We start from the raw sequence: 25,520 nt of genomic DNA on the forward strand, positions 1-25,520 counted from the left end.
CAACCACTAGACAATACTGCATCCCTCCCTCCCTCCCAGTCCATCACAATGAAACACGCAAACAAAAGGCTCTTGTGCTCAAATACTGAACCGTTTATTAGTGACAGTTTCCCAGGCAATCAAATATGGCTTTTTAGATCTTGTTAAAAGCAGCAACATCGACGCTCTGCACCTGAAGAGAAAAAAAAATAAATAAATTTGCAGAGAGAAGTCGCACATGGGGAGGGGAGGTGTCACAATAGCACCTCAGAACAAATGACCACAACCATCAGATGTTGTACAGGCTTAGAACAGCCAACCATGCAAGGTTTATCAAATTTGTAGAAGCGTGATTTTTGTTTGGCTGTATAACTGCCAGGCAAACAGTGTGGCTCTTCTAAAAGGCTGGGCAGCTCTGCACAGACATGAGAAAGAGAGAGAGAGAGAGAGACACTTACAAGGTCCTCGAACTTGGTGATCTCCTCTTCCAGCATGTCTGTGCCGACCTTATCGTCCTCCACCACGCACTGGATCTGTAGCTTCTTGATGCCGTACCCTACTGGGACCAGCTTAGAGGAGCCCCACAAGAGACCGTCTGCCTGCACCGAGCGCACACACTCCTCCATCTTCACCATGTCAGTCTCGTCATCCCACTGATGAGACAAGGGGGGAGGGGGGAGAGAGAGAGAGAAAGAGAAAATTAATTACTCTGTAGCATCATTTAAAAAAAAAAAAAATAAGTGATTATTAGTCTCTATAAACAAAAACCATAAAATCAGATTGGATTACTTCCAACACCGAATGACTGACCAAATCTTTCTTTAACAGACACGGATTAACAAACACAGGGAATATAGATTTGCCTGCTTTACAGACTTTACTACAATCAGGAATAGGAGGTAAAAATGACTAACAGGTTTTATGGTATTCCAATGAAGAAACCCAGTCAAATACAGCAAGTTGAGTGATTTACTACAGTTATTTTGTGAGCCCCTAAGAGCAAGTCTACAGATAACCCAACGCGTTGACAGCACCTCATCATAGAACCCAGGAGAGACAGGAGGGCGGGAGGACAGAGCAGGACATACCGGCTTGACGTCTAGCAGGATGGAGGACTTGGCGATGAGAACAGGTTTCTTTGACTTCTTGGCTGCGTACTGCTGCAGTCTCTCCTCCCTGATGCGAGCTGCCTCAGCATCCTCCTCTTCATCGTCGCTGCCAAACAGGTCGATATCATCATCATCATCATCATCATCTTCCTCCTTTTTCACCTCCACCTGCAGGGAACGACAAGACAGTCCATACCGGCACTGAAAACACACAGCTGGGAATTCAAGCAGTTGTAATAATGTTTTCAGAAATCTTATCATTCACTACATAGGTCTCAAATGTGCAGTTTCAAAAGAAACACAAAAGAAACACATGATATCACAAGCATACATTTTTATTCAAGAAAATTTTCAGTTTGCTTGCCTTGCCTTACAGGAAGTATGTTAATGCTTCAGTTCCTAGGTCATTTCACTCAAGCATTGTCTCTGGGAGTCTTACACTAGCCCTGCTTGCACCCAGTTGTCAGTTTCAGAACTACCTTCAATGAATTCTATCATATAAAATGATCAGGAGCCAGGAGTCTGATGTTAAGTAAACGGTCCCTCTCTTATAGATGCATAAACAACTCTTTCATCCGGTGATGAGAAGCGAGATCAGTTAATTCAGAGCAGATCTACCAGGGCCCGATTGTTCAAACTCCTGGCCATTTCAATAACATACCTAAACCAGGGAAGTTCTGAAACCCAGGACTGTAAAGCAGGCTTAGTCCGAGTGTGTCTGTCTGCATGTCTGACTCTCTCATTTCAATAACATACCTAAACAAGGGGAGTTCTGAAACGCTGCAGGACTGGGTGCAGCAGGGCTGGTATGTTTCAAGCCCTGGGGATGTGGCTCAGATAGTGAGAGCCTACCTTGGTGCAGGGTGGTGCTGCTGCTGCTGCTGCAAGGGTCGGTCTGCCCCCTGCTGGGGATTTCTCCAGCTGTGACACGCGAGTTTCCAGCTTTGAGATGGCCAGTCTCAGGTCTTCCACCACTGCAGAGAGAAAGATCATATTGCACTGAAATGGCACTTCCGTCACTCGATATAAACAAAGTATGTGGTTTGTTTAAATTAAGGCTGTAAAGTTTAAAATGGTAAACCGATATAAAAATCACGAATGGCTAAAATTTTACTAAAACGTTTAACCAAATGTATATTTGCACTAGTTTCTTCTTTTACATGATCAGGATACATAGCAAAACAGTTTCAATTACTGTATGTGCAAATCAATGTCAAATTTGAAAAATACTGAAAGTTAGCAAAAATAATTACTTTTTCAAGTTGAATTACATTGACAATGTGTCTGGATAGTTCAAACGGAAAACTGCCTTACATAAAAGGCTTAAACATTTAATTTTTTACAGCCAGCACTGCACACGGCAGGAGCCTACCATGGAAACTGAGACCCACACTTACTTTCAAATCACCCTGTATATATTAGCTGTATCAACACTTGCTGGGGCAGTGACTGTAAAACACCTGCTGAATTTCTAAACATGCATCACAAAGCCTGTCTTGAGCATACCTGCTAAATGTATGTTTTTGAGTCTGTGTGCTTTCCAAGTGGAATAATAAAAGAGCACTGCAGGTTTTACTATGAGCTTGATTAGCCCCAGCATATAGGTACCAAGCTCAGATGGGTTTTACCAAACTCGAGTAAAACCAGGAATAGATCAAACTGCTATGGAATGAGAGTCCCGTTTCCATCCTTGTGGTCATGATTTGCGGTGTTCCAGAAACACCTGTGTCATCTGCAAGGAAGTCCGGGGAAGATACCAAGAGGCAAGGCTAGTCCATATAAGTTTCATTCCATATTAAATCAGTGATCTAACAATACAGTAGCCATTCACAGAACAATTACAAAACACAAGTGCACTCCAACGTAACAGTAGCATGTGAGATTTAAATAGGATAGCAGGGATGGAAATAAGACTGTCATTGCATAGCACTTTGATCCATTCCTGGTTTTACCATGAGTTTGAGCTTGTTACCTATATACTGTAGCTAATCAAACTTGTAGCAAAATCAGGAACGGGTGAAACTGCTATGATATATTTCCATTCCTGTTATGATTGATAGAGATGTTTTTAATGCAGTTGGACGGTCAGGCCAAGGCTGCCCTGTCTCTGTATGACAGAGAATCAGGTTCAGTTTTTGCTCCAAGAACATGTTGGAGCAAAATGTTGTAGGGACCTTTGAGTAAAACAGTATGTGTTGATTGAGACAGAAAGGGACTATTGAAGTTTAGACTATTACCGCTGTACAGACTGCGGTTCTCCAGTTCCAGGCTGTTGATGCGGGACACCAGCTCGCTCTGTTCTCCAGCGGTACACCCAGCGCTCTGCAACACAAAACACTCAAGAGTTAGAAACTCATGCTAGCCCTGCTGCACCCAGTCCTGGGTTTCAGAACTCCCCTCAATGAAGTCTGATGGACATGATCAGAAGCCAACTCCCCAGTAATGTTGAAGCTGACACCCTGGGATCCTTCAAGAAGCTGCTTGATGAGATTCTGGGATCAATAAGCTACTAACAACCAAACGGGCAAGATGGGCCGAATGGCCTCCTCTCGTTTGTAAACTTTTATGTTCTTTTGGAAATAAACTGAACTTGTGAAATAGAGAGAGTACTATTATGAGCATACCTTCTTTTCTCATACCCAAGCACGGCTGAGGAAAGGGGAAGAGCATACAAAGAGCAGCTCTGTAGTGATGCAGACCGACACTCTAGGCTTGCTCCTTTTCAACATTTATTTCAGGGACTCACAAAATACTGGAATAAATCACTCACCTTTAGAGTAACATTTATTTAAGCAGAGTCCTTTATTGAAACATATTAACTGTAAAAGGCACTGCAGGGTCTTTGCAACCTAAATGTGAGAATTAATTATTTTTAGCTTCGGACTAGCAGCTCATCAAGTGCAGCCGGGGCGGAGATATCCAAGCTAAAGAAAAATCAAATGAAACAGTAGTCAACCATACCCATTGCTTTCCTATTGTTGACTTTGGATACCAGTATCTGCGCTCCACTCAATCATGGCGTGTCGTCAGCTCAGCTGGTCAGAAACAACTCCTGGTGAAATTTGTTGTATAAAATTGACAGGTTTCGTGGGGTTCCAGTGACGAACCCCCGTCAAATACGTTACTCTGAAAAGTCTATTACGGTATATTGTGAGCCTCTGAAAACTAGACGCTGAAAAGCCGCCTTATGAAAAGCACAGGAAAAAGGAAGCAGGGAGCAGAACCGGTAGGTGGCAGTGGGTCTCTTGGGCCAGCCTGGTGATCATCATGGTTTGCTCTTGGCTGCAAAAAGATCAGGCTTCCCCTAGCTTTAGAATGGCTTCCTGTACTTTCACCTCTGTCTCCTCAAGACTTTCTGAACCTGTCGTCTGGCATCTCTAACAGGAAACCCATTCACAGTAACTGTCATATTGCTTTATTATTAAACTATATAATTTCCTCAAACTTGGAATAAACTTGAATAACTGAATAGTAACCTGTAATTATACTGTCTGGCCACTGTTTTGGGACCTCTACCGAATATAAGATAGGGCCATCGTTTACCCCGATCACATCATTGACATGGCATAGACTCCACAAGGTGTTGGAAGGGACTGGGGTATACCAGAACACCCCCCGCCCCCCCCGCCCCCCGCCAGGGCAACGCCAAATCTTGTAGACAGGTCCCAATAAAAAGCATCCAGACAGGACCTCCTTTCTTCAAGGTAGGGCTAAAGCAACTAGACTATACTACAGTCTACAGCTATCAACAGCCTCCCTGTGGGGGAGTGGTAGAATAATGCTCAATACAAATGAATTGCAGCATGCGTTTCCTGCAAACTTCAAAACTAGACTTTGAATCCGTCACTATAAACTATTAGGGATACTTTGGAGACTACTTTGGGATACTTTGGAGCTACAGGTGCTGTGTGTCCCTCATAATATCTCTGCACTGCTTAACTGCTGGTGGTGCGTTCTCTCCTTACTCATTTACCAGTTGTGTTTTGTATGTTCCAACTGCTGTTCTATTGCTGAGATGCGGACTGATCCGATCCATTTGTGTGTCAGTGCAAGGTATGTAAACTGAGAACTTACTTTAACCTGTGTGTGTGTTTTTTTTCTTTTTAAATACAATGAGTTTAAAAATGTTACTGCTGCTGCTTCTGCAGAGTTGCTGACTAATCTAACCGAGAGTCCCTGGTAAATGAGGCTTCGGTCTTGACGGGTATTCTCCTGGTTTAATAAATAATGAAATGACATGAAAAACAGAGAAAGGGCACTTACAGACAGAGCAGAGTGGCGGGGGCGCTTTGCAGAGACAGAGGGGGTTCCAGTGGGGTGTAAGGTGGTCTTCAGCTGGAAAGTGGATGGGGGTGAGGTGTTGGAGGTGAAAGAGCTGCTTAAAAGCTAGGATAGGCAAACCACATGCACAACAGAACGGTAACCGCATGCAGACTGAAGGTTACATGTTGTAAAAGGAAGAAATCCCCCACCTCCCCCAAAATAAACCAATTCACACCTGTCCATTGTTGCAAGAAGAGATGCATGGCTGAATCTTAAGAAAAATCAAACAAACTAAGCACTGCTCTTGTGCCTGCCCCTAGAACATTGATTTTTTTACACAAAGCAAGCACTGTGCTATCACACACCACAGCACTGGGGTGCAAATTCATCAGTGCTACCAAGCAACCATTGAGCCTCCTCAAATCAACACTCAAGTTCAAGTGACCATACACCAACATAACACTAATTTAACAGAATTCCTCTTGCAAAAAAATAAATAAATGACACTGCCAAATCAGAAATCAGTTCCCCCATCTCACAGCAGAGGATTAAAGCAAGCAGGCAGGCAACAAACAAACAAACAAACAAACACACACACACACGGGTGATAAGCTTCTAAAACTATCCTGGGAGCCGTAAATGGATGACAATGGTTTTAGAGGGACGGTAAATTGCACTCAAACTACAACCAGGCTCCAAGTTGCTGTTTTTAAAGCTGACAACTCGCTTAACTAAACTACCCCAAATCATATTTATATAACGGCAATTTTACTTTTTTTTTTTTTTTTTGTGCGCCCTTTGTAAATTTGGTTCCCTTACTGAATTTCCCAACTGTTCTTATTGGGGCTGCTTATTTTTCAAGACAGGCCTTTGTTTAATTCCAGTACATTTTGTGAATTTGTAGAGTGCGACTCTACGTTCTACACAAACTGCATGCATGAGTAAGGAATGTATATGTATACATGTATGCCGTGTGCATGTTAGGCTAAGCATGCACCAATACAAAATAGTGTTGGCAATCATGCATGCATTTGAGGCTCAAAAATATGATCGTTTTTAAAACCAGATAAGCTGTGGGTCAATAAATACATCTTTGTGGGTGTTTTAAAAATGGGTCAATTAACACACTCTAGTCTAAAAATCAGGTTTTAAAACCCGCAGGTGTGACATTAATCATTTTGCCCCAATTTAAAAAAAATAAAAATAAAAGCATGCTCTTTGCGGGTACCGGTAAGTGGTATGTATGTATATGCACAGAACGTGTGTGTATGAATGAGAAAGTGTGCACGAATGAGAAAGTGTGCACACAATTGGTTTCATGATGGTGGATAGGGGAGGCGTAACAACCACAGGGTGGTCCATTGTTATGTATCCATAGTGAATGTTTTTTCCCTGGTTTGCATTTAAACAGCAGGAAACGTTTCACGTCAAAATGGGTAGGCAGGGGATCCAGTCCTGTACAGGTTTTTAATCCCATCAGGGCCTACTTATATGATGCATACCAAGTTCAAATGATCATTTAAAATGACAGAGCTCTTTAAAAAGTTAAATGAGAGTATGTATTCATACCAACTATAACACACACACACACTTACACTTCATTCAATAACTATTTAGTGAACTACAGCGACCTATGTTGTGGTCTATCACAATACACTCCTCTATTGCAATACGATACATCCTTTAAAAGAAAAGTACCACGACTCATCAATGCACAATGAATAGTTACACCCCCAGTTAATTAACTTTTGAACTGTTTTGCACAAAAACCCAGGCTGGAATACAAGAGCCTGTTTCTTTCACTTTGGTCAGGCTAATTTTACCATTCAATCACAATAAATAAAAAAAATAAATGAAAAAAATAATCAGTTCTTGCAGCTCTACTGGAAGGGATTAGGAGTGCTAGAATTGTGGGGTGCAGTTACATGGGCTCCCTGCTTGCATGTGTGTGTCATGGAGTATGGGCAGTGGACATCAATGGTGCAGTGCATGTGTGCGAGGAGTGTCAGTGGGTCACGCTGTATGCACACAGGTGTGAGAATGAGAGGGAGGGGTGTAAATGACAACGACAGATGGGGTAATCCTGCTAGGGTGAGACAGCGCAGTACTCACTCCGGCTAGCGATTTCTGGATATTCTCCCTGGCTCTGGCAATGTCTTGCAGGATTGTATTTGCTCCGTTCTCCTGCGGGGGGCAGAAAGAAGCAAGTCAAACACAACCAGGCAAACGACTCTGCAGAACAATCCATTAACACAACTGCTGCAGAGTCCCTACCAGGGCCTGCAAAGACTCCATTCACTCCACTGCAGGGCCAACAAACCCAGGCCCTGCTCTACCGAACACAACACAGCAAACATGTATTAACCCTGGCAACGAGTCACAGAGAGTTTCCAAATCAGGATGTCCAGTGGCCAAGTTGAAGGACTTCCTCAGCTCAGCTGCTAGAAACTTGAACTTCACATACAATTAAACATCACGCTACATCAGCCCAGACTCTTTCCAGCTGCAGGATGGTTGTTAAAAGGCCAACAACCTTTTGTAAAAAGCAATGGTTTATGTTCGGCATCAAGAGCTTTGCTCATTTAAAAAGCAAAACGAAAAAAACACAACAGCACAAAAGGCAACGGGCAAGTTTTAGTTCTACATAAAACTACAGTTCTGATCATCACAAAAACATGAATTTATTCAGTTGGGCTGGCATTTTGACAGTAAACTTTGCATGTGCTGTACCCAATAGTCATACAGGGACGTGTTAATTTTGCATCGCTTTAAATTCAGCAGCTGATCACAACAGAATGACTAAAGCATGCGCCCACAATACAGTTCTGAAGGGCCGTGTCAGCTAGTTCATGGGGATAACAATGGCTTGGCTAAATTACGGATTGTTTAAATTACGGTGTGCTGGTGCCAGACGATTGCCTGTCGTCTCATCATGCATGCATGGTACAGCAATGGAGCCGATCCAGAAGACAGGGAGGAAAGATGGGTCTCTTACAGAGTCCAGCCACCATACAGGAGGAAGACGAAAAAAAGAGACTTCAGAACACTCAAGAGACAGAGACCCCAGTCATCGTGATTTTACATTTGAACAGCTGAATTCATTTCAGAGGAAATCAAGTTGTTTTAAATAAATGAAAGTAAAATAAAAATTACAAAACGTGGAAGATATGTGCAAAGCAATGTTTACGTAAGATTTCACATGGCACCAGCGGTTCACATGCCAAAACATCACCCAGATTGTCAGATATTGTCACTGTATTGTATGTAGCAATCAACCAAAATTTCAATAATGAAATAAAAGAATAAATGACAGTAAAAGCTGAACCAAAACAGACTGACCATTAAAAGTTACCTACAGTGTACTGCAGTTGGTACAGGTGGCACAGTTGTTTATTGTACCTCATCATAGAATACCGAGCATTAAGAGTGTGTGAGTGGAATTGCACTGCTACGGTATTGTCAACAGCATTGATTACGTTTATTGATTTAAATGGATTTATTCATTTTATAATTGTTACTTTTCATGATGCACCGCAGCCTAAAATGTGTAAAACAGTGAATATGGAAAAGGACTTAAATAGATCAGACTGTATAAACACTACAGCTGACCTCCGTCTTTGACAACGATTAAAAGTTTAGAAAAGTTTTAACTAGGGATGCAATAGGGAGTTTAAATGTTTTCCTAGTGAAAGATACGCATTTCAGAATAAGTCAGCTGTAGGGTTTATACACAGTGGGATGTGTGCAGTGTAAGGTTATTAAAATCTGTCTCATACATTCGGGGGCACGGGGGGGGGGGGGGGAGGCATACCTGTGCAGTCTGTGTGCGGCCCGCAGGGGTGGAGGAGACGGGTCCGTTCATCTGCTCATAGTACCGTCTCTCGGCATCGTCGTATCGGTACTTGTCGAACCAGATGTTCTCCTGGGCCAGGTGTTCTGCGCTCATGGTGCTGCCCGGGTTCAAGAGGAGAGCACAGTTAGCAGCGCTCTGCAGTTCAACACACATCTCCCAGGACAACACTCCTTTAGGGTGTTGTCTCACAGGCACATTGTGCCCAGATTGGATTAAAATGGATCACATTTATTGGAGTTTTTATTCGACGAGCAATGCATCAGATTAATTAAAACATTGACAAGCTAAACGTGTCACTGCTAGCCAAGTCCACCAATCAGAATGAACTTGCAAGTGATGTTCCTTCAAAAAGAAACTGGAGGAGTCTGAGCCTGTTCAGAGTTAGTCAATGATACAGGATTAACTTGGAAGGTCTGTTTTCACATGCTAAGTTGCTTTGAAGAAAGACACGTTTAGGCTAAGGGGGCCCTGGAACAACAAAGCAGTGTAAATCACAAAGCCACTCATCAAAAGCGCCAGATTCCAGGACATTCCAATGCATCTTATTTGGAGTCATCTCATGCTACATTAACTATCGTATTGTGCGATTTTGTTTTAAATTAGCATACAATTGATAATAAGTTACTAAGTATAAGTGACCCTGTCTCAAAGTATTCACCCAGGACCACACTCCTTTACACCAACGGACCCTAGAACAGTAAGAAGTGCTCTTCTCTAATCTCAGACAAATCCCCCAACATTTAATGGAATTAAAGTTGTACAATTCTAGTGGGTCACTACTTATGCTGTAACAAATAAAAAGTAAAGGTTCATAGTTTTGGGCTCAGATCAGTGATGCATCCATAACGCCTTGGATTGTAAGGATCGTAACCTAGTCAGATGTCAGAAGGGTCAGACTGTTTGGCCATGGTAAAGAGTCCCCAACCAAACAGCAGCTGTCCTGTATGGTGGCAGCTCTGTCATCTTAGCAGAAGAAACAGATCTTGCCTGCTTTTCAAACGGTCTAGTTCAATAGGCTAAACAATGTCAACGGTTTCTTTTTCCAAAACTTTACAAAGGGGAAATAATTTGAACAAAATGTTCTACTGAAATAAAGTTCTATATAGTAAAATATTCTATATATACACACACCTGTTAAAATCAGGGTGTTCTGGCTACAAGTCACAGCTATGCTATACAGTGCTCACTTAATATTTCAGTTAGGCCATACTGACAGTAAATTGTACAAGCACTATTTCACTGTACAAGGAAAGGCCATTCACCAAGTCAGACAGCGAAATAGAGAGCACTGCATTACACTGTTAAATATAATCTGAATGGGTTTTGCTCCAGTGCAGACAAACTATTTAAATAACCTACTCTCCTCCCCACCCAACGTTCACTGTTCTGTTTTATTCCAAAAGCCAACTCCGCATAGACAGAAAAAAACTCCAGCACATTAGATTAGAGCAGCCTGACTCGGCAGTTTGTTTTATATCTGCTGCTTTCCCCTTTAGATACAGGAACACCACGGCATATCTATTCTGAATGAACTGGTTCTCATCTCGGGATGAAAAGTCTCAACAGGGGCCTGATTGCTCAAACTCCTGGCACCTGATCATTGAAGTATATTCTAGTTCTGAAACAAAGTACAACTGGGGAAGGAGCCACATAATTAAGGGAATCAATACTCATTCAAGACATTGCGAAAGATGTCTCGTCAAAACACTCGTCATTTAACTATTTGGGTTGTATGATGCAACTGAAAGGTTCCATTGGAATACATTAATGTTTTATGTTAATTTCAGTATTGCCAAATGTATCAATAATAATAATAATAATAATAAATACCAAAAGATAAAAGGGGAGGAGGTCGACATTACTGGCCTCTGTGTAAAGGGGAGGAGGCAGACAGTACTGGGGATCTGACAGCCAGCAACTCAATACAGGGAACGCAGTATTTGATCACCAATGGGTAGAAGATGCAGTATCACATACTTGACAGCTCTTCAGACGCACAGTACCAACCTCGCTTCTTTAAAAAGTGATAAAGAGACGCAATAATTTCATAAATCTTACCTGTTGTGCTTCATTGTTTGATTCATTAAACAGGTCTCAAATGTGCAGTTTTGAAAGAAGCATGCGTATATGATCTATTAATATTTATCTACAAACATAAATTTTAATTTTTAACATGACATTTGGTGCTACACTTGGTTAAAAGAATTCTGTTGGGGCTCCCGAGTGGTGCATCTGCGTGGAGTGCAGAATTAGCCCTATAGCTTGGAGATCACCGAGTCCAGGCTATTCCACTGCAGACCGTGGACGGGAGTTCCCAGGGGGTGGCACACAATTGGCCGAGCACCGTCCAGGTGGGGAGGGCTTAGGTCGGCCAGGCTGTCCTCAGCTCACCGCACACCAGCGACCCCTGTAGACTGTCCAGGCGCCTGCGGGCCTGCCTGTAAGTTGCCCAGAGCTGCGTGGTCCTCCGACGTTGTAGCTATGAGGTGGCTGTCTGTCTTGATCTCTCTCGAGTCAGTGTGGGGGTGGCAGCGGTGAGCCGGGTTTAAAAAATAAATAAAGTAAATAAATTAAATAAATTGGGCTTTCCAAATTCAGGAGAAAATAAGAAAAAATAAAATTGGCAATTCCAAATTAAAAAAAAGAAAAGAAAGTTCTGTTTGCTTGCCTTCCCTTCCAGGAAATCTGTTACTGCTCCACATCCTGGGTAATTTCACTTCAGCAGGATCCACAGCATCTTGCCGACTGCAAAGCATGTCAGTCATTAGGGGAGGCAGCTGGTTGGTTACTGACAGGAAAGGTGGGTTCAATTTCACTCTCCAGGACCTATATTTATCATTTGTGGTTGCACAAGTATTCCCTTCTGAACACATTCGAAAAGAAAGTATGTAAACTAGACACAGGAGTTTGCGTCAGACTGTTCATATAGACTCACGCACACTCTGGAGAATGCATACGATTGTATCCTTGTGTTAGAATGATGGTACTGCAAGATAAGATCAAACTCATATTTACAAAATAAAAAATGCACTAAAGATGTACAATCAGTGCAATATCTAAAATAACACACTCATGTCACCTTTAGTGATACTGCAATTTATTAACGCCTATAACTTACAAAACGTACATATGAGTGCCTTACGCAAGATAGATAAATCAGGATTTAATTATGCATACAAGCAAATCAAGTTATTTGTGTGCAAATTAATTTAGGCCCAGGTGACCAAGAAAGCGCAGGACTGGAGGTTTGCCAAAACATAGGTTTCTTTCAAAACTACACATCCGAGACCAACGTAGTGCATGGGTGTGCATAGCATTGGAAATGAATACAATTATGATGTTAGATACAACCCTAGGAGTGTAAAACGATTGAAGGAACAGAAACTATCCTACTTTGCTTGCTGCCTGGGTGCTGAAGCAGCCAGCCCTGGCATTGAGGCCTCCACAGTCGGTCTAGCACTGGTCCTGCTAGCTTGATCAGAGATTGCTTCGTAGTACCTCTTCTCCGCTGCATCAAACAGGGGCTTGCTGAGCCACACACGTTCGCTGTCCTGATGCAAGAAGAACCGAATGGATGCCTTGGAAAGGTGGCCTTGGACAGAGAGAAGCACAGATATCACATTACTCTCTGCTTCTTTAGCCTTTAGATCGAGCCGTCCGTCATCCTCCTCCTCCACAGTCCCTTGTGAAACGCTGCCATTACTGTCAGCCACCGTCGCAGAGAAGCCCAACCTGTTATTACTCTCAGACCCCGATGTATGGTTGCATGCTCTGGCATCCTTGCTGGCCTTCTTGTTCCTCCTGTTCTTCCTCCCCTTCTGCATTGAGGCTGCGGGGGGAAAGCCATCGCAGAGGCGCTCATAGTAACTCTTCTCAGCCTGATCGTAGATTGGCTTCTCAAGCCACACCCCAGAGACCAGCTGTCGTAGGCAGCTGGGGACCTGGGTCATCCCATTGATGGACTGGGTGGAGGAAGTGGGTAAAACCTGAGCGGTATGATTTGAGTGATCCAGGAGGGAAAGGACTGGGGTAGCAGGCGTTGGGGTAGCGGTCAGGTAACCCTCGTCATCCGTGGTTTGCATGGCAGCAGGTGTTGGACTAGCTGTGAGGGGCACAACAGCCAGAGTGGTCGGTGTGGAGCAAGGAAGCAATCTCTCCGCGAAACTGCGCTCTGCGTCAAAGGCAGGCTTGTTGAGCCGGACGCAGTCCACCACATGGTGGCAGGTGCCCACATTCCCGTTTTCACACAGTGCCATATTAGAGTTTGCCTGGAACTTAGGCTCCGGGGCCTTTGGAAGAGTACAGTGGGAACGATAATCTGCCAGCTGCTTCTGATAAGCATACTCTGCTTCCTCAAAACGGGATTTCTCAAACCAGACGGTTTCAGACATCATTCCAGCCAACGTCTGGCCTAGCCTGGCTTGCTGGCTCTTGGTTTTGGGCGATCGTTTGCGTCTTCTTTGCTTCTTCTTGGTCGGCTCTCCGTTGAGGCTTTCTGGGGAAGATGCCTGGACCTCCCCACCACTGCCTGTGGTGAAGCTCTCCTCCCGCTTCTCGACACTAGTTTTCTCTCCCCTCTCCAGGGTAGCAGACGTGGCGCATTCCTCGTGGTAAAGCCTCTCTGCCTCGTCGTACTTGGGCTTGTCCATCCAGACAGTCTTCAGCAGGTAGGGATGCAGCTGCATGTTCATCTTGTTCCAAAGCGCAGCATTAAGAGGAGACAAGCACAGTGACATGGACTGGCTGCAGCAACATTAGTATTACAATTCATTTTACGAGACATGCAGAGGAAAACACTGTAGATTTGATCAAGAAGTCTGGGCTCTCTTACCATCAAGAAAGAATCAATTCACGACAATTTGTGCCTTCATAATTAAAAGGTTGAAGTCGTGAGATAGTTTCTAGGCTGCACAATATGCTTTTTTACAGGGAATTATGCTCGAGACCGAAATGTGGAAAAGATAAACATTATTATCTGACAACTTTACCACATAAAAATGTTGGCACAATAAAGAGAGAGTGCATTGTACTTGCTGCACAACATTATATAGCTTTCATAAAATTAAGGCTTGGGAACCAGAAGAGGTTACATTTTTTTCTAGGCAATCCGAATTAATAAAAAATAACACACAAGTACATTCAGGAATGTTGTCCTAAAACCCCACTTCTGGATCAAAACAGACACCGTTTCCAACAGAGATGATGAAAAAGAATGCTTTTTGCAACAAAACTGGAGTATATGGAAACAAAATAACACAGCCATTAAAGTAATGAACCTTTTTTCCTTACCAGGTGACAAAGGGAACATATGACACCACAAAGCCAGATTTGACAGTATATGTTGTGTATATTAGAGGCATCACCCTATAGAATTCTCTCATTTTGCTTCATAAAGTTGAATGAAACCTGTTGAATAACAGTACATTAACATATAGAATTAAATATTGCTTTGTAGTTTTACATATACTAAACTGACAAATAATGTGACATTTCAAAATCTAACATGAAATACTGTACTACTATATAGGCTTCCGGTAGACTTGTGATATAATTGTGTAGTTTCTTTGATTACATGATGTTAAAGATCTAAATTATTTTTATAGTTTTTTGGTCCCCCCCCCACCCCCCTCCTCCTCCCAAAAAAAAATAAAAAAATTCCCAAATCCAAAAATTCTAAGTGTTGCAAAACATTTGGCCATAGCAGTAGGTCTACGGCAGTACTGTATGTATATGGTAGTCTGGCACTAGGGTGTAATACAGTTACAGCATTGTAACTCCTAAAACCAAATTAAACCTACTATTAATTAATATCAGGTGCTACTCAAGGTTTGTGAAAACAGCCATTACTTTTTTTTTTGTTATAAGTATTATTAGCATTCTTAGGGTTATTGATATTGAGGAAAAAAGTGGTACAAAACTACCACCACTTTCCTCAATTTATAAAGGCAAAACACAGCTGGCCACTGAAAGAGAAAAGATTCAATCCCACAGAAACAGAAAAGCAAATGAACAGGAAACACACAATTCAACAGAAATCGTGACAATGTGACAACAAAATAAAATAAATTATAACAAATTACACAGAAAAAGCACAAAAAAATGCACACAACAAACAATATATACAGGGCATGCCTAAAGCCACTTGGGTAAACATCCACACAGTGGATTCTCTAGCCAATGTAGAGTGCTGAATTTTGGTACTGGCATAGAACAGGCCATGGAAACAAAAAGTATCCACGGATGTTGCCAATACCACATGGCCAAATACTAGAGCTGCATGCACACCAGGGCAGGGGCTGTCTGTAGAACTGCCTCTATTAATTTGTGAAAGCAATTCTTGAATTGTGAGAACATGCGTTGGCATGTAGAGGCTTCTGAATGTATGTTGAGCTCTCCACAGAAATCAGGTAAGGGTTAGTGGTGTTAATTGGGCTCATGGACCATTCCAAGAGAAACAAGTGAAGAAACAGCTGCCTGGACATGTGTGGATTGCTGTTCTCTACAGATTCTAAGAAAAGCAGCAATCAACAGAAATCCAACTGTTTCTTCATTGTTTAACTTTGAATGATAGATTAACACCAGTGACCCTCACCTGATTGCAAGCACCCAGTTTCTGTTGGGAGCTCAATCCATAAATCGGTCCATGCAGCACTATGAAATACCATCAGTGACTCGAAGCTGAATGGATGAGCGAGGGGTCTCAAACGCAGAGCTTTATAGCTACTCATAGCAATATACATTACGGTTGTTAAGAGCTCAGAAATTAGATGTCCGATATCAAAGAGATTTATGTCAAAATGGAAGTCAGCTGGGTTGTTACAGTAGCGATGTGTGCAAGGTGGTTTATTCAACATTTTTCTACGTACACATCAGTGTTGTGCACATGTAGTCTTGCACATAATGTCTCAGTGCATCACAGTAACAGCACCCTGTTGGAGTTGCTTCTCGTGGTGGCAGCCTTTTCTGATTGGTTACAAACATTCCCCAATATGTTAAACTTGCAACATTTAAAAAGTGTTTGTCTAACTCAAACGTTTAGGAAGTTAAACAAGATCCAACATCCTTGACATGCACGTTTTATTGCATCACTGTGTTCTCCTTGGCACTCTACATCGGCTAGATAACCAGCCACAGCACGTGCAGATAAATCCAAAGCCAAGAGAGTGCATGCAAGCCCTGTGTACTGGGCAAGGCATGCTGCACCCACTCTTCATGTTCTTCAAATCCCATGCAGGGCACAGAGCAACAGCTAAGTCAATAACCTGGCCTACTACTCTTTTGAGACAACTGGGCCAATTCCTAGAGCACTTAACTCCAGTCTGTAGCCTTCGATTTAACATCCAACTACAGACTGGCGCTGGCAACCATGAGGATTGGAATGGAGCAGCTCAGTAAAACCCCACTGCTTGTACAGCTCAAATACCGGAGGCAGGCTGGTGTTGAAATGCAGCACTGCAGCAGTGTGGACCCAGGCTGGGATTGGCTATGCAGTGCACCCCCTTCATAACGCTGCAGGCGGGAGCCATAGTTATGCCTTCTAATGAGAATGAATGTCCTAGTTAAATGGCATTATGGGGCAAATGGGAGCCACGAACATGCCCTTATAACAAAGTATAAATGGGCTGCCTTCTAAAGGGGCACACTATTTTCTTTAGTTCTTTAAGTTATGGTGCTGCTATAAATATAGCAACTTTAAAAGACACTTAAGAATAAACAAATCAATAAAATAAGTAAATAAAAACTAACTTTTTAGGCAACAGTCACAGCACTGCAAGTATAGCCATAATTCAATTGTAATCCCAGCAGAAGACGCAAACCTTACACTGTTTATTTGCTGTAACCTGACTTGGGCTCCTTTACTTGGGTATTATAGTCCATTCCCTGATGGCTACTACAGAAATCCACGTGTTAAACTGAGCAGCTATAGAAAAGCCTGCATCAAGGAGACCCAAGGACAGGACACTTACCTTTTCACCTCCTTTGGAAGCATTGAAAGGGGAAAAGAGAAACAGTGAGGAGGCGAATACAAAAGTAAAATGAAGACCCTCACCTGACTGCAAGCACTCAATTTGAGTGGAGCGCGCCATCTGAATAACCGGACCATGCAGAGGTATTAAAATACCACCACAGAGTGGTGCGAATTATGACTTATCAAAGCCCCTCCTCCGTGACAGTCTGGACAGTTTTTTTTTGTTTTTTTTTTAAGTTGCACAGAAAGTAGTCAACAGCAGCTTTTCCAACGTTTGAATTAAGAGCTCTCCTCATCAATGGCAAAATGTAAACAGGAAATCAGAAATAAATCAATTACTTCGTTAAAATTCGTCACAGTGAACAGATTAATTGCGGTCGGTACTGAGCACTAGCGTGTACCTGCTCAGGAAACCCCAATTCTTGAGTGAACGTGGCAACCTAAACCCCTTTAAAAAAAAAAAAGTGGGGCCGTCCGTTGCTAGAAGCCGTACACTACAATACGGTACAAAGCACAATCTGGGAGTACAACAGACCAAACAGATGCAGCTGCTTGTTAATGCAGCGTATCATATGACGCGGCCAAAACCTGAGAAAGAATACAGCAAACTGATCTATATCCAAGGAGAACCAGAGTACCCGTCAATCACTATAAATAGTTAATGAAGAAAAGTAACCGATAACTTGCTATTTTAAATATTAGCTACAACGTTTTGATTTCTGCCCTCTTCAGACGTATCTATGCCTCGCTATTTTTTACCATGCTATCTAAATACAGCAGTATAAATGAAGGCAACGTGCGTAAAGAAATATACAGTGGCCCAGGACTTTTGCGACACCCCCTTGCGTACCTTTATAAAAGCACACTTCAAGAACTACACATCACAAATTCTTATAAGCCGTACAGAGTGTGTCATTAAAAACACCAACCAACGCTTTTCACAATGCTAGACATTCTTTTTATGACGTATTTATTTAGTGGCAGTGTTCTCTTACGTTCCTAACCGGACTACTTCTTACAGACGGCCCCTGGCTCCACGCAGACCGCGTGAAGATATGACAGGCCAGTTTCGCCAGCGGCAATGGCAAAAAAAACATAGAAAATGAATTTGCCGACCCAACGATAATCACCCCGACTGCTAGACAGGTTCTTCCCACACCTCTGGCACCCTAGTCCCATTTCGCTGTACTCACACTTAGCTGTTTTTCTAGGATTTCGGTGCCGAAGAGTAAAGTGGTATAACTCGCCGTTTGCAAGCTGAAGAGGAAAGGGAAGAAATAGGGCCAACCAACTCACCTCATTCACGTACGGGGGAGCCTACGTACGTCCAAAAATAATATTTCCCCGTATTTCTCAGAATTTACCACCAAAGGCATGATATGTTATTAGCATCAAATTAGTTATCTCGTGTCAAATGCATAGAGTTATGTATTGTGTTTAAAGGTATGTTTATCTCTCCCCGTCCCGAGTTGTTGGTACGTTCCGTGCCGATGACAGCACAGCGTGCAGCCTCACTATTTAAAGGTGTACAATCCATGTATCAACCATTGCGTCAGGTATTCATTTGTACATAACTCATATACAGGATAAAGAAGAGAAAAGATATGGTCGACAAACTTGTTGGTATTGTGTTTCTATACGGAACAAAACATCTGTAATTGTTTTTTAGATGGTGTCTGCCTGTCTTTCTGTCTGTCAAAAACTGTACACGTTAAACAAGGTAGCCGTCTTGATATTGCGCTATTTCATCCACCAGACTTTTATCATACAGACTTTTATATATAACCCGTTAAACTCTCGATTTTACACAAATATTTGTAACCTTTCAGGGGAGATTTTTACGGGACTGAAGACTCTGCACTGGTTTATTAATGCTTAAGAAGCCAAAAACACTGCAATAAATGAGGGCTTAAATTACATTTTGCATAGCAAATGTTATCATGTTTTTAATTTTTTTTTTTTTTTTTTTTTAATGAATTACCCTATAAACTATGCGGGTTTATTACCGTAATACACTATCCTCTGTCTGCAATTCCATGACTTTCCACAATACACTGTTTATAATGTGTAGTGTCCCTTTCAGATGAGCATATACATATTTTATAGACTGTTAACTTATAATAAACATGGGATGTTACTGTTCAATTCTCTTTTACCCCAATTGAGCCTGTTTGACATTTTTGTAGATCTAACTCTAACTCTCATTATTTGGTACAATTGCTATTAATAAATTTACCTCTCTCCAATATTTCCCGGCTGTACATTAACAGCCTTCATGCTTTTGAAAACCTGCCTCTCTTGGATCCTTTGCATTGAACACTCATTAGGTAACTTCAGATCAACGCGAGTCAAAGAGCTCAAGTTTGGCCAGCTCGCCATCCTAACTGGGGCTGACAGACAGACAGACAGAGTCCCAGATCTGCATCTGATGGAAATGAACAAGTCTGACTTCAGATCGCTTTCAGGTAAGAAAATGTATCTGCAAATGGTTGGCACTCCTTTAAGAGAATACTTCAGTGAATGGATAACATTCAACAATGTTTATTTCATTTAGATTTCAGTAGATTCTTCATTGTCCACAGCCGTAATACAATTGCACCAGCTTCTTCCTCTAAAATCAGACAAAGGTTTGCTCAATGAAATCCAAATGACTTCGCTTAGTAGGGCCATTACATAATAGAGCTCCACAGAAAACACTATTTTTGTTTGATTTGATTGTATTAAGTGCTGGTCTGTAAACACAGTAAATGGATGGGGCTAATGTCCCTGTAAGACTCAGAAAGACAATGTTCGGTCCTGAGACTAAACAGCTTGACATGTTTTAGTCCTCCAGAGTAATTCGATGGAGCAACAATATCTCAAGCTGATTTTAGATTCATGTCCTGCATGATTAACCCTGAACAGGTCCCAATTTAAAAGTGTATGTAGTTAAAAAAAAAAAAAAAAAAAAAGAATTCCATAAATCTTACCTCTTCGCTACACAGCTCCATTTTTCAAAGAAACACTTTAAGACACTGCTGAGGTAACCCAGGAAGTATAACTGAAATAAGGCATACAAACTTTCTTTAACCAAGTGTAATACCAAAGACCAGGTTTGGTATTACACTTGGTTAAAGAAAGTTTGTATGCCTTATTTCAGTTATACTTCCTGGGTTACCTCAGCAGTGTCTTCTGGGTCTTGTTACTGGCTCAAAGCATGTCAGTCATTAGGGGAAGCAGCTGGTTGGTTTCTGACAGAAAAGACGGTACTGAAGGGGTGGGGACAATTTCACTCTCCAGGTGATCAAGTTAGTGCATCACTATCTGAAAGCATGTCTTGTGCAAACAGAGATGTATTTACTATAAAGTTTTTCTTTAAAAACTGGGCATTTGAGGCCTATATAAATGAAGAATAAATTATTAAATTATTTTATTTGCCACATCCACATGGTCCCTGCCGCACATTGAAGCATATTAAACAACATGGTAAACCATGAGAAACTATGGGAAACGCATTGTGTAACTATGGGAAGAGCATGAGGAAACTGCAGATTTACTGTGGTGAACTTTACTAAGGGTCTAACACATAGCAGGCTTTCATGCTGAATGAGTCAGTGTGAAGGCAGAATGATTTCCACTGGGCTGATCTGCCCTATTTGCCCCCCAACTGGCGGGCCCTCTCAGTCACTGCATCCACGGCCCCCATGGCAGCAGCTCGAAGCCCCCCTCTCTCCAGGGGTGCAGACGTCGGCCCGCAGCTGTGCTGGGTGCTGCCCATAGTCTCTCACGAGCCTGCCGGCACCTTAAATTGCCTTACCTTAAAAAATTTTATATATATAATAAGACAAATAATTCCTTGGTGTAAAAAAGCCATTTCCATTTTTTTTCACAAAAAGCTATTTCCATCACAATGTTTCTTTTTTTATGCGCTGGCCCCTCTTGTGGTTTTTCCAATTCACTTTCTATTTTTGCTTCGAAAACAATCGGTTATTTTAACGTTTCAGCCTCTCGAAGTGCTTAAAAAAGAAAACCCACCCCTTCACCTCTCTGATTGGTTAAATGTAGTGCCAAGACTTAACCCAGCAACTGGTTCCAAGATTTTTTTTTGTTTCAACCAGCGCGTGCGCAACTGATCTATTCTGCTATCAGCGCAATCAATGAAAAGGCCTGGGGAGAACCCTGAACACATTAATATGTTATGGGATATTTTGAATTCTGGTGTTTTCATTGGTTGAGACAATTGATAGATGTGTCCAGTATCTGATCTTCATGTTATTTCTAGCAGCCAGGAGCCCAGTCTCTGGTTTCAAGCGCTGCTTGCTTGACTGGTCAGTTTTATAGGGTTCCTAACTTTGTACTGTTATTGGGGTAGTGTACCCCTGTGTGTCGCCCACTCACCCTCTCCAGGGTTGCTACGGTGACGCCTGCTGCCACGGAGACGATGATGTGCTGCGGGGTGACCACGGCAGAGACCTCCTGGAGGACGCTGGGAATTATGCGCGGCTTCACGGCCAGAAAGAGAACCCGACTGACCTGCACCACCTCTGTGTTACAGTGCGTGGTCCTGACACCACATTCCTGCAGGACAATACACAACAAGCAAGCACTTCACTAGTCAGTTACAACACACTATGCACAGAACAAGCAGATCAAATACCAGGAAAACAACTTTATTAAAAACACAATTACAAACTGGAAACCTACAAAGCAACCCCAGTAGCATGTCAAATCAAATGGTTTGTAGGCATGATGTAAAACAAAAATGTGGAAAGAGATCTGCATCGTCACCGGTATGTCCAGAGGTTTCAAAACAACGTGGCAGGGAGAGTGTTCATTTCTCTTGGACACCAGCGGTAATGGAACTTAGAGAATCATAGAATACTGCTTGTAAAGACACTACCTGGAAGACAGGCTGGTTCACATTCAGAAATATGAATAGTGAAAAGTGTACAGTACAAATCAAAGTTGGTTAGGATGAAGCACTGGCAAGACCACACTTATAATGGTGTCTAATTCTAGTGACCACAGTACCGAAGGGATGTGGCCCTGTAGGGAGTCCAATGAAGAGCAACTAGACTAATCACAGGGCTTAAAGGAATGAGCTATGAAGAAAGGTTGTGGGCACTGAATCTACTTATAACAAACAAGAATGGAGGGTTTGAAGTCTTTACCATCTTAAAAGGAGTTGACAAAGTTAATAATATTTTAACAAGACAAGCATTGGAGGAACGTGCCCCCTCACCCCTCACCTTGAACTTCCCCAGATTTTTCAGTGAAGGTGCGCTCACCATCACATTGCCAGGACACACTTTACCTGATTAAATAAAAAATAGTTTAATAGTTTTTACACACCAAGATACAAGTACACACAATGAAGGCACAGCAAGTCCTAGCGCGAGTTTGTGGCGCTAGTAGTAGTACCTGACAGGAGAATTCCCTGGGCGATTCCATGAGCCATCTTCTGTAGAAAACAGAAAGTATTGATTAGAGGAGAAACCTCAAAATGGAGCGAGGTAACCAGTGGTGTACCACAGGGATCAGTATTAGGTCCTCTGCTATTCCTAATCTACATTTTAATGATTTAGATTCTGGTATAGTAAGCCAACTTGTTAAATTTGCAGATGACAGAAAAATAGGAGGAGTCGCAAACACTGTTGCAGCAGCAAAGGTCATTCAAAATGATCTAGACTGCATTCAGAACTGGGCAGACATGGCAAATGACATTTAATAGAGAAAAGTGTAAAGTATTGCACGCAGGCAATACAAATGTGCATTATAAATATCATATGGGAGATACTGAAATTGAAGAAGGAATCTATGAAAAAGACCTAGGAGTTTATGTTGACTCAGAAATGTCTTCATCTAGACAATGTGGTGAAGCTATAAAAAAGGCCAACAAGATGCTCGGATATATTGTGAGAAGTGTTGAATTTAAATCAAGGGAAGTAATGTTAAAACTTTACAATGCATTAGTAAGACTTCATCTAGAATATTGTGTTCAGTTCTGGTCACCTCGTTACAAAAAGGATATTGCTTCTCTAGAAAGAGTGCAAAGAAGAGCAACCAGAATTATCCCGGGTTTAAAAGGTATGTCGTATGCAGACAGGCTAAAAGAATTGAATCTATTCAGTCTTGAACAAAGAAGACTATGCGGTGATCTGATTCAAGCATTCAAAATCTTAAAAGGTATAGACAATGTCGACCCAGGGAACTTTTTTGACCTGAAAAAAGAAACAAGGACCAGGGGTCACAAATGGAGATTAGATAAAGGGGGCATTCAGAACAGAAAATAGGAGACACTTTTTTACACAGAGAATTGTGAGGGTATGGAACCAACTCCCCAGTAATGTTGTTGAAGCTAACACCCTGGGATCCTTCAAGAAGCTGCTTGATGAGATTCTGAGATCAATAAACTACTAACAACTAAATGTGCAAGATGGGCTGAATGGCCTCCTCTCGTTTGTAAACTTTCTTATGTTCCCTGCTCTGATGAAGCCCACTTTGATCTCTCTGAGGTCCTGCTCCATCTTCAGTTCAAATTTAACAGGTTGACTGCAGCACGTTTGGGAATAGGTTCCGTTATTTAATGTTAAGTATTGTCCCGTTAGTTAATCCTTCGGGACTGTATTCAAGACTTACTTAAGCCAGTACTACTCTTGATAGCCGTAGTGCAAAGTGGATGAAACTTTGGTGTTCAACTATTAGTACACTAGCACTACCTAGCGACGAGTCACAGTCATAAAATATCAAATTATGTGGTAATATAACTGAATAATACATCAGAGGGCGCGACAGCGTTTAGAATAAATATGATTTGATTTTTGTCCAAAATTGTAATCGAGTTGTACTACTAGACAAAATTCACAATGTCTCTGAAAAGTTACAGCACGTTGTTTGCTTCAGAGAGAGTCGTGCAGTAATACAACTAGTCCTTGAGATTTACAAAATTGAGTTTTTCTTTCAACTAGGGTGCGTTCACGACACTTTTTTAGCCGGATAGATTGCAGACGGGAGTCTGCGCATAACGTCACGGTCTGTGCAGACGCAGCGTGGACAGCTTTGTTCGATGAACAACAGTTCTGAGCAGAACGGAGGAGGTGTTGAGAGAAATTCTAATCGCAGAAGAAGTGGATGCAATCGAAGTTCCCTTTGTGCTCCACCAGGTTCATAATTTACAGCATGATCAGAAAATGTATAGTAGAAACAGTCCCTGCTATAAAGAGATAATATAAACGTAGGTTTTGTGATGTGAGACAAATTAATGAGTATTATAACGGGCAGGATTCCCCCCGCCCTCTCACAAAGGGGTTGTTAGACAGTACTGTATTTTGATCTGGGACAAAAATAGTTCACATACTTGCACATATGGTCACATATCTCACTTCAACTACCTGTTATTAAAGCGGATTTATTCTTTTTAATTCTAAGTAGGTTAATCCCTGTCCCTGATAGCCTTTCATCAATAACCAATTACACCGGGTGAAAATAACAGCGGTTTTAGGTTCATTTCAACCGTTTAGCATTATTATTATTATTATTATTATTATTATTATTATTATTATTACTACATGTTTAAACCTTTAGAATAAATATCTGAATATTTGAAAAGTATAATAACTGTGGAAAAAAGAGTGAAATCATTTTAATTTGTATTACAAATCATTCATAAGATAATTAATGACATGACTCGAAGGCGATTCACACCCCTTGACAAGGTGGCAGTAGCACATGGAGTGAGGATTGTATCTGATTGCCTACACACTTCTTTGTCAGCCAACGCTCGTCTATTGTTTTGAGGCGCGGCTGCTCCAGCGCAGTACCTGTCAGGAGATGCGCGATCTGCGCAGAATCTACGCTCGGGAGATGCGTGACCTGGGGACGTCTTTTTGGATGAGTTCACGCAGATGGCGAACTTGGACAGGTTTTCCACACAATCTGCGCAGAAACCGAGCAGGATTAGCAAAATATGCGTACGTGAACGTAGCCTTTAACTCGAAGAAGACACAGGTTTTCCACCCCTCCCCTTACTGCTGCAAAACGATACACATGTGACTTGGTTGGACAACCAACGTATAACCCTGGAATTCAGAATTGTCAGCAAATTAAAGCCGACTGACGAGTTTCCCTGCGTTTACACGTACGGAAATGAAGTATTGTGCATCTAACTATGTCTGAAAATAATAAACTACCTAACAAACACGTTGTTTTTCATTTGTGTAGACAGACACATTATTTTCTGTAATTCATGCTAATAAACTTTTAGTATTATTGTCTGTCTGGCATTATAAAACTAATGCCAGGCACACACTAATACTAAAAGTTTCCATTTGTATTTTTGTACCAACAGGGCTTACCGTGCCCTCATTTA

At 41.9% G+C, this 25,520-nt stretch overlaps 2 protein-coding genes across 6 annotated transcripts; both read right to left on the minus strand.

Moving 5' to 3' along the window:
• Nucleotides 1-70: 70 nt before the first annotated feature.
• Nucleotides 71-18,489, minus strand: LOC117394610 (elongation factor 1-delta-like). 5 transcript variants are annotated; one of them, XM_059018643.1, is made up of 9 exons: nt 18,470-18,489; nt 9,163-9,301; nt 7,464-7,535; nt 5,352-5,423; nt 3,326-3,410; nt 1,941-2,062; nt 1,068-1,256; nt 438-632; nt 71-172 (listed from the first exon to the last, which is right to left on the minus strand). In XM_059018643.1, the coding sequence occupies exons 1-9, from the start codon at nt 18,472-18,474 to the stop codon at nt 134-136; spliced, it is 918 nt and encodes a 305-aa protein (XP_058874626.1). In that variant the 5' UTR covers nt 18,475-18,489; the 3' UTR covers nt 71-133. The 5 variants fall into 5 exon arrangements, with proteins under 5 accessions (XP_058874626.1, XP_034776972.1, XP_058874620.1 ...); XM_034921081.2 differs by lacking the exon at nt 18,470-18,489 and adding an exon at nt 18,367-18,463; XM_059018637.1 differs by lacking the exon at nt 18,470-18,489 and adding an exon at nt 12,598-13,910.
• Nucleotides 18,490-21,032: 2,543 nt separating this feature from the next.
• On the minus strand, nt 21,033-25,292 carry LOC131725215 (pyrroline-5-carboxylate reductase 3-like). Its single transcript, XM_059018644.1, has 4 exons — nt 24,973-25,292; nt 22,574-22,613; nt 22,402-22,466; nt 21,033-21,730 (listed from the first exon to the last, which is right to left on the minus strand). Exons 2-4 carry the CDS (start codon nt 22,608-22,610, stop codon nt 21,488-21,490), a joined length of 345 nt encoding a protein of 114 aa, XP_058874627.1. The 5' UTR covers nt 22,611-22,613; nt 24,973-25,292; the 3' UTR covers nt 21,033-21,487.
• Between the last annotated feature and the right edge of the window lie 228 nt (nt 25,293-25,520).

Source organism: Acipenser ruthenus, chromosome 3, assembly GCF_902713425.1.
Source record: "Acipenser ruthenus chromosome 3, fAciRut3.2 maternal haplotype, whole genome shotgun sequence".
Lineage (NCBI taxonomy): Eukaryota > Metazoa > Chordata > Actinopteri > Acipenseriformes > Acipenseridae > Acipenser > Acipenser ruthenus.

Coding starts and splice junctions, on each gene's coding strand:
- LOC117394610 (XM_059018637.1), bottom strand. CDS start 13,895: ATGAACATGCAGCTGCATCCCTACCTGCTGAAGACTGTCTGGATGGAC. Junction 9,302..12,597: donor GCACCCAGGCAGCAAGCAAA/GTAGGATAGTTT, acceptor GAACCCGGGCAG/CACCATGAGCGCAGAACACC. Junction 5,424..7,463: donor TCCAGAAATCGCTAGCCGGA/GTGAGTACTGCG, acceptor TCCACTTTCCAG/CTGAAGACCACCTTACACCC.
- LOC131725215 (XM_059018644.1), bottom strand. CDS start 22,610: ATGGCTCATGGAATCGCCCAGGGAATTCTCCTGTCAG. Junction 22,467..22,573: donor CCAGGGAATTCTCCTGTCAG/GTACTACTACTA, acceptor TTATTTAATCAG/GTAAAGTGTGTCCTGGCAAT. Junction 21,731..22,401: donor AAAATCTGGGGAAGTTCAAG/GTGAGGGGTGAG, acceptor ATTGTCCTGCAG/GAATGTGGTGTCAGGACCAC.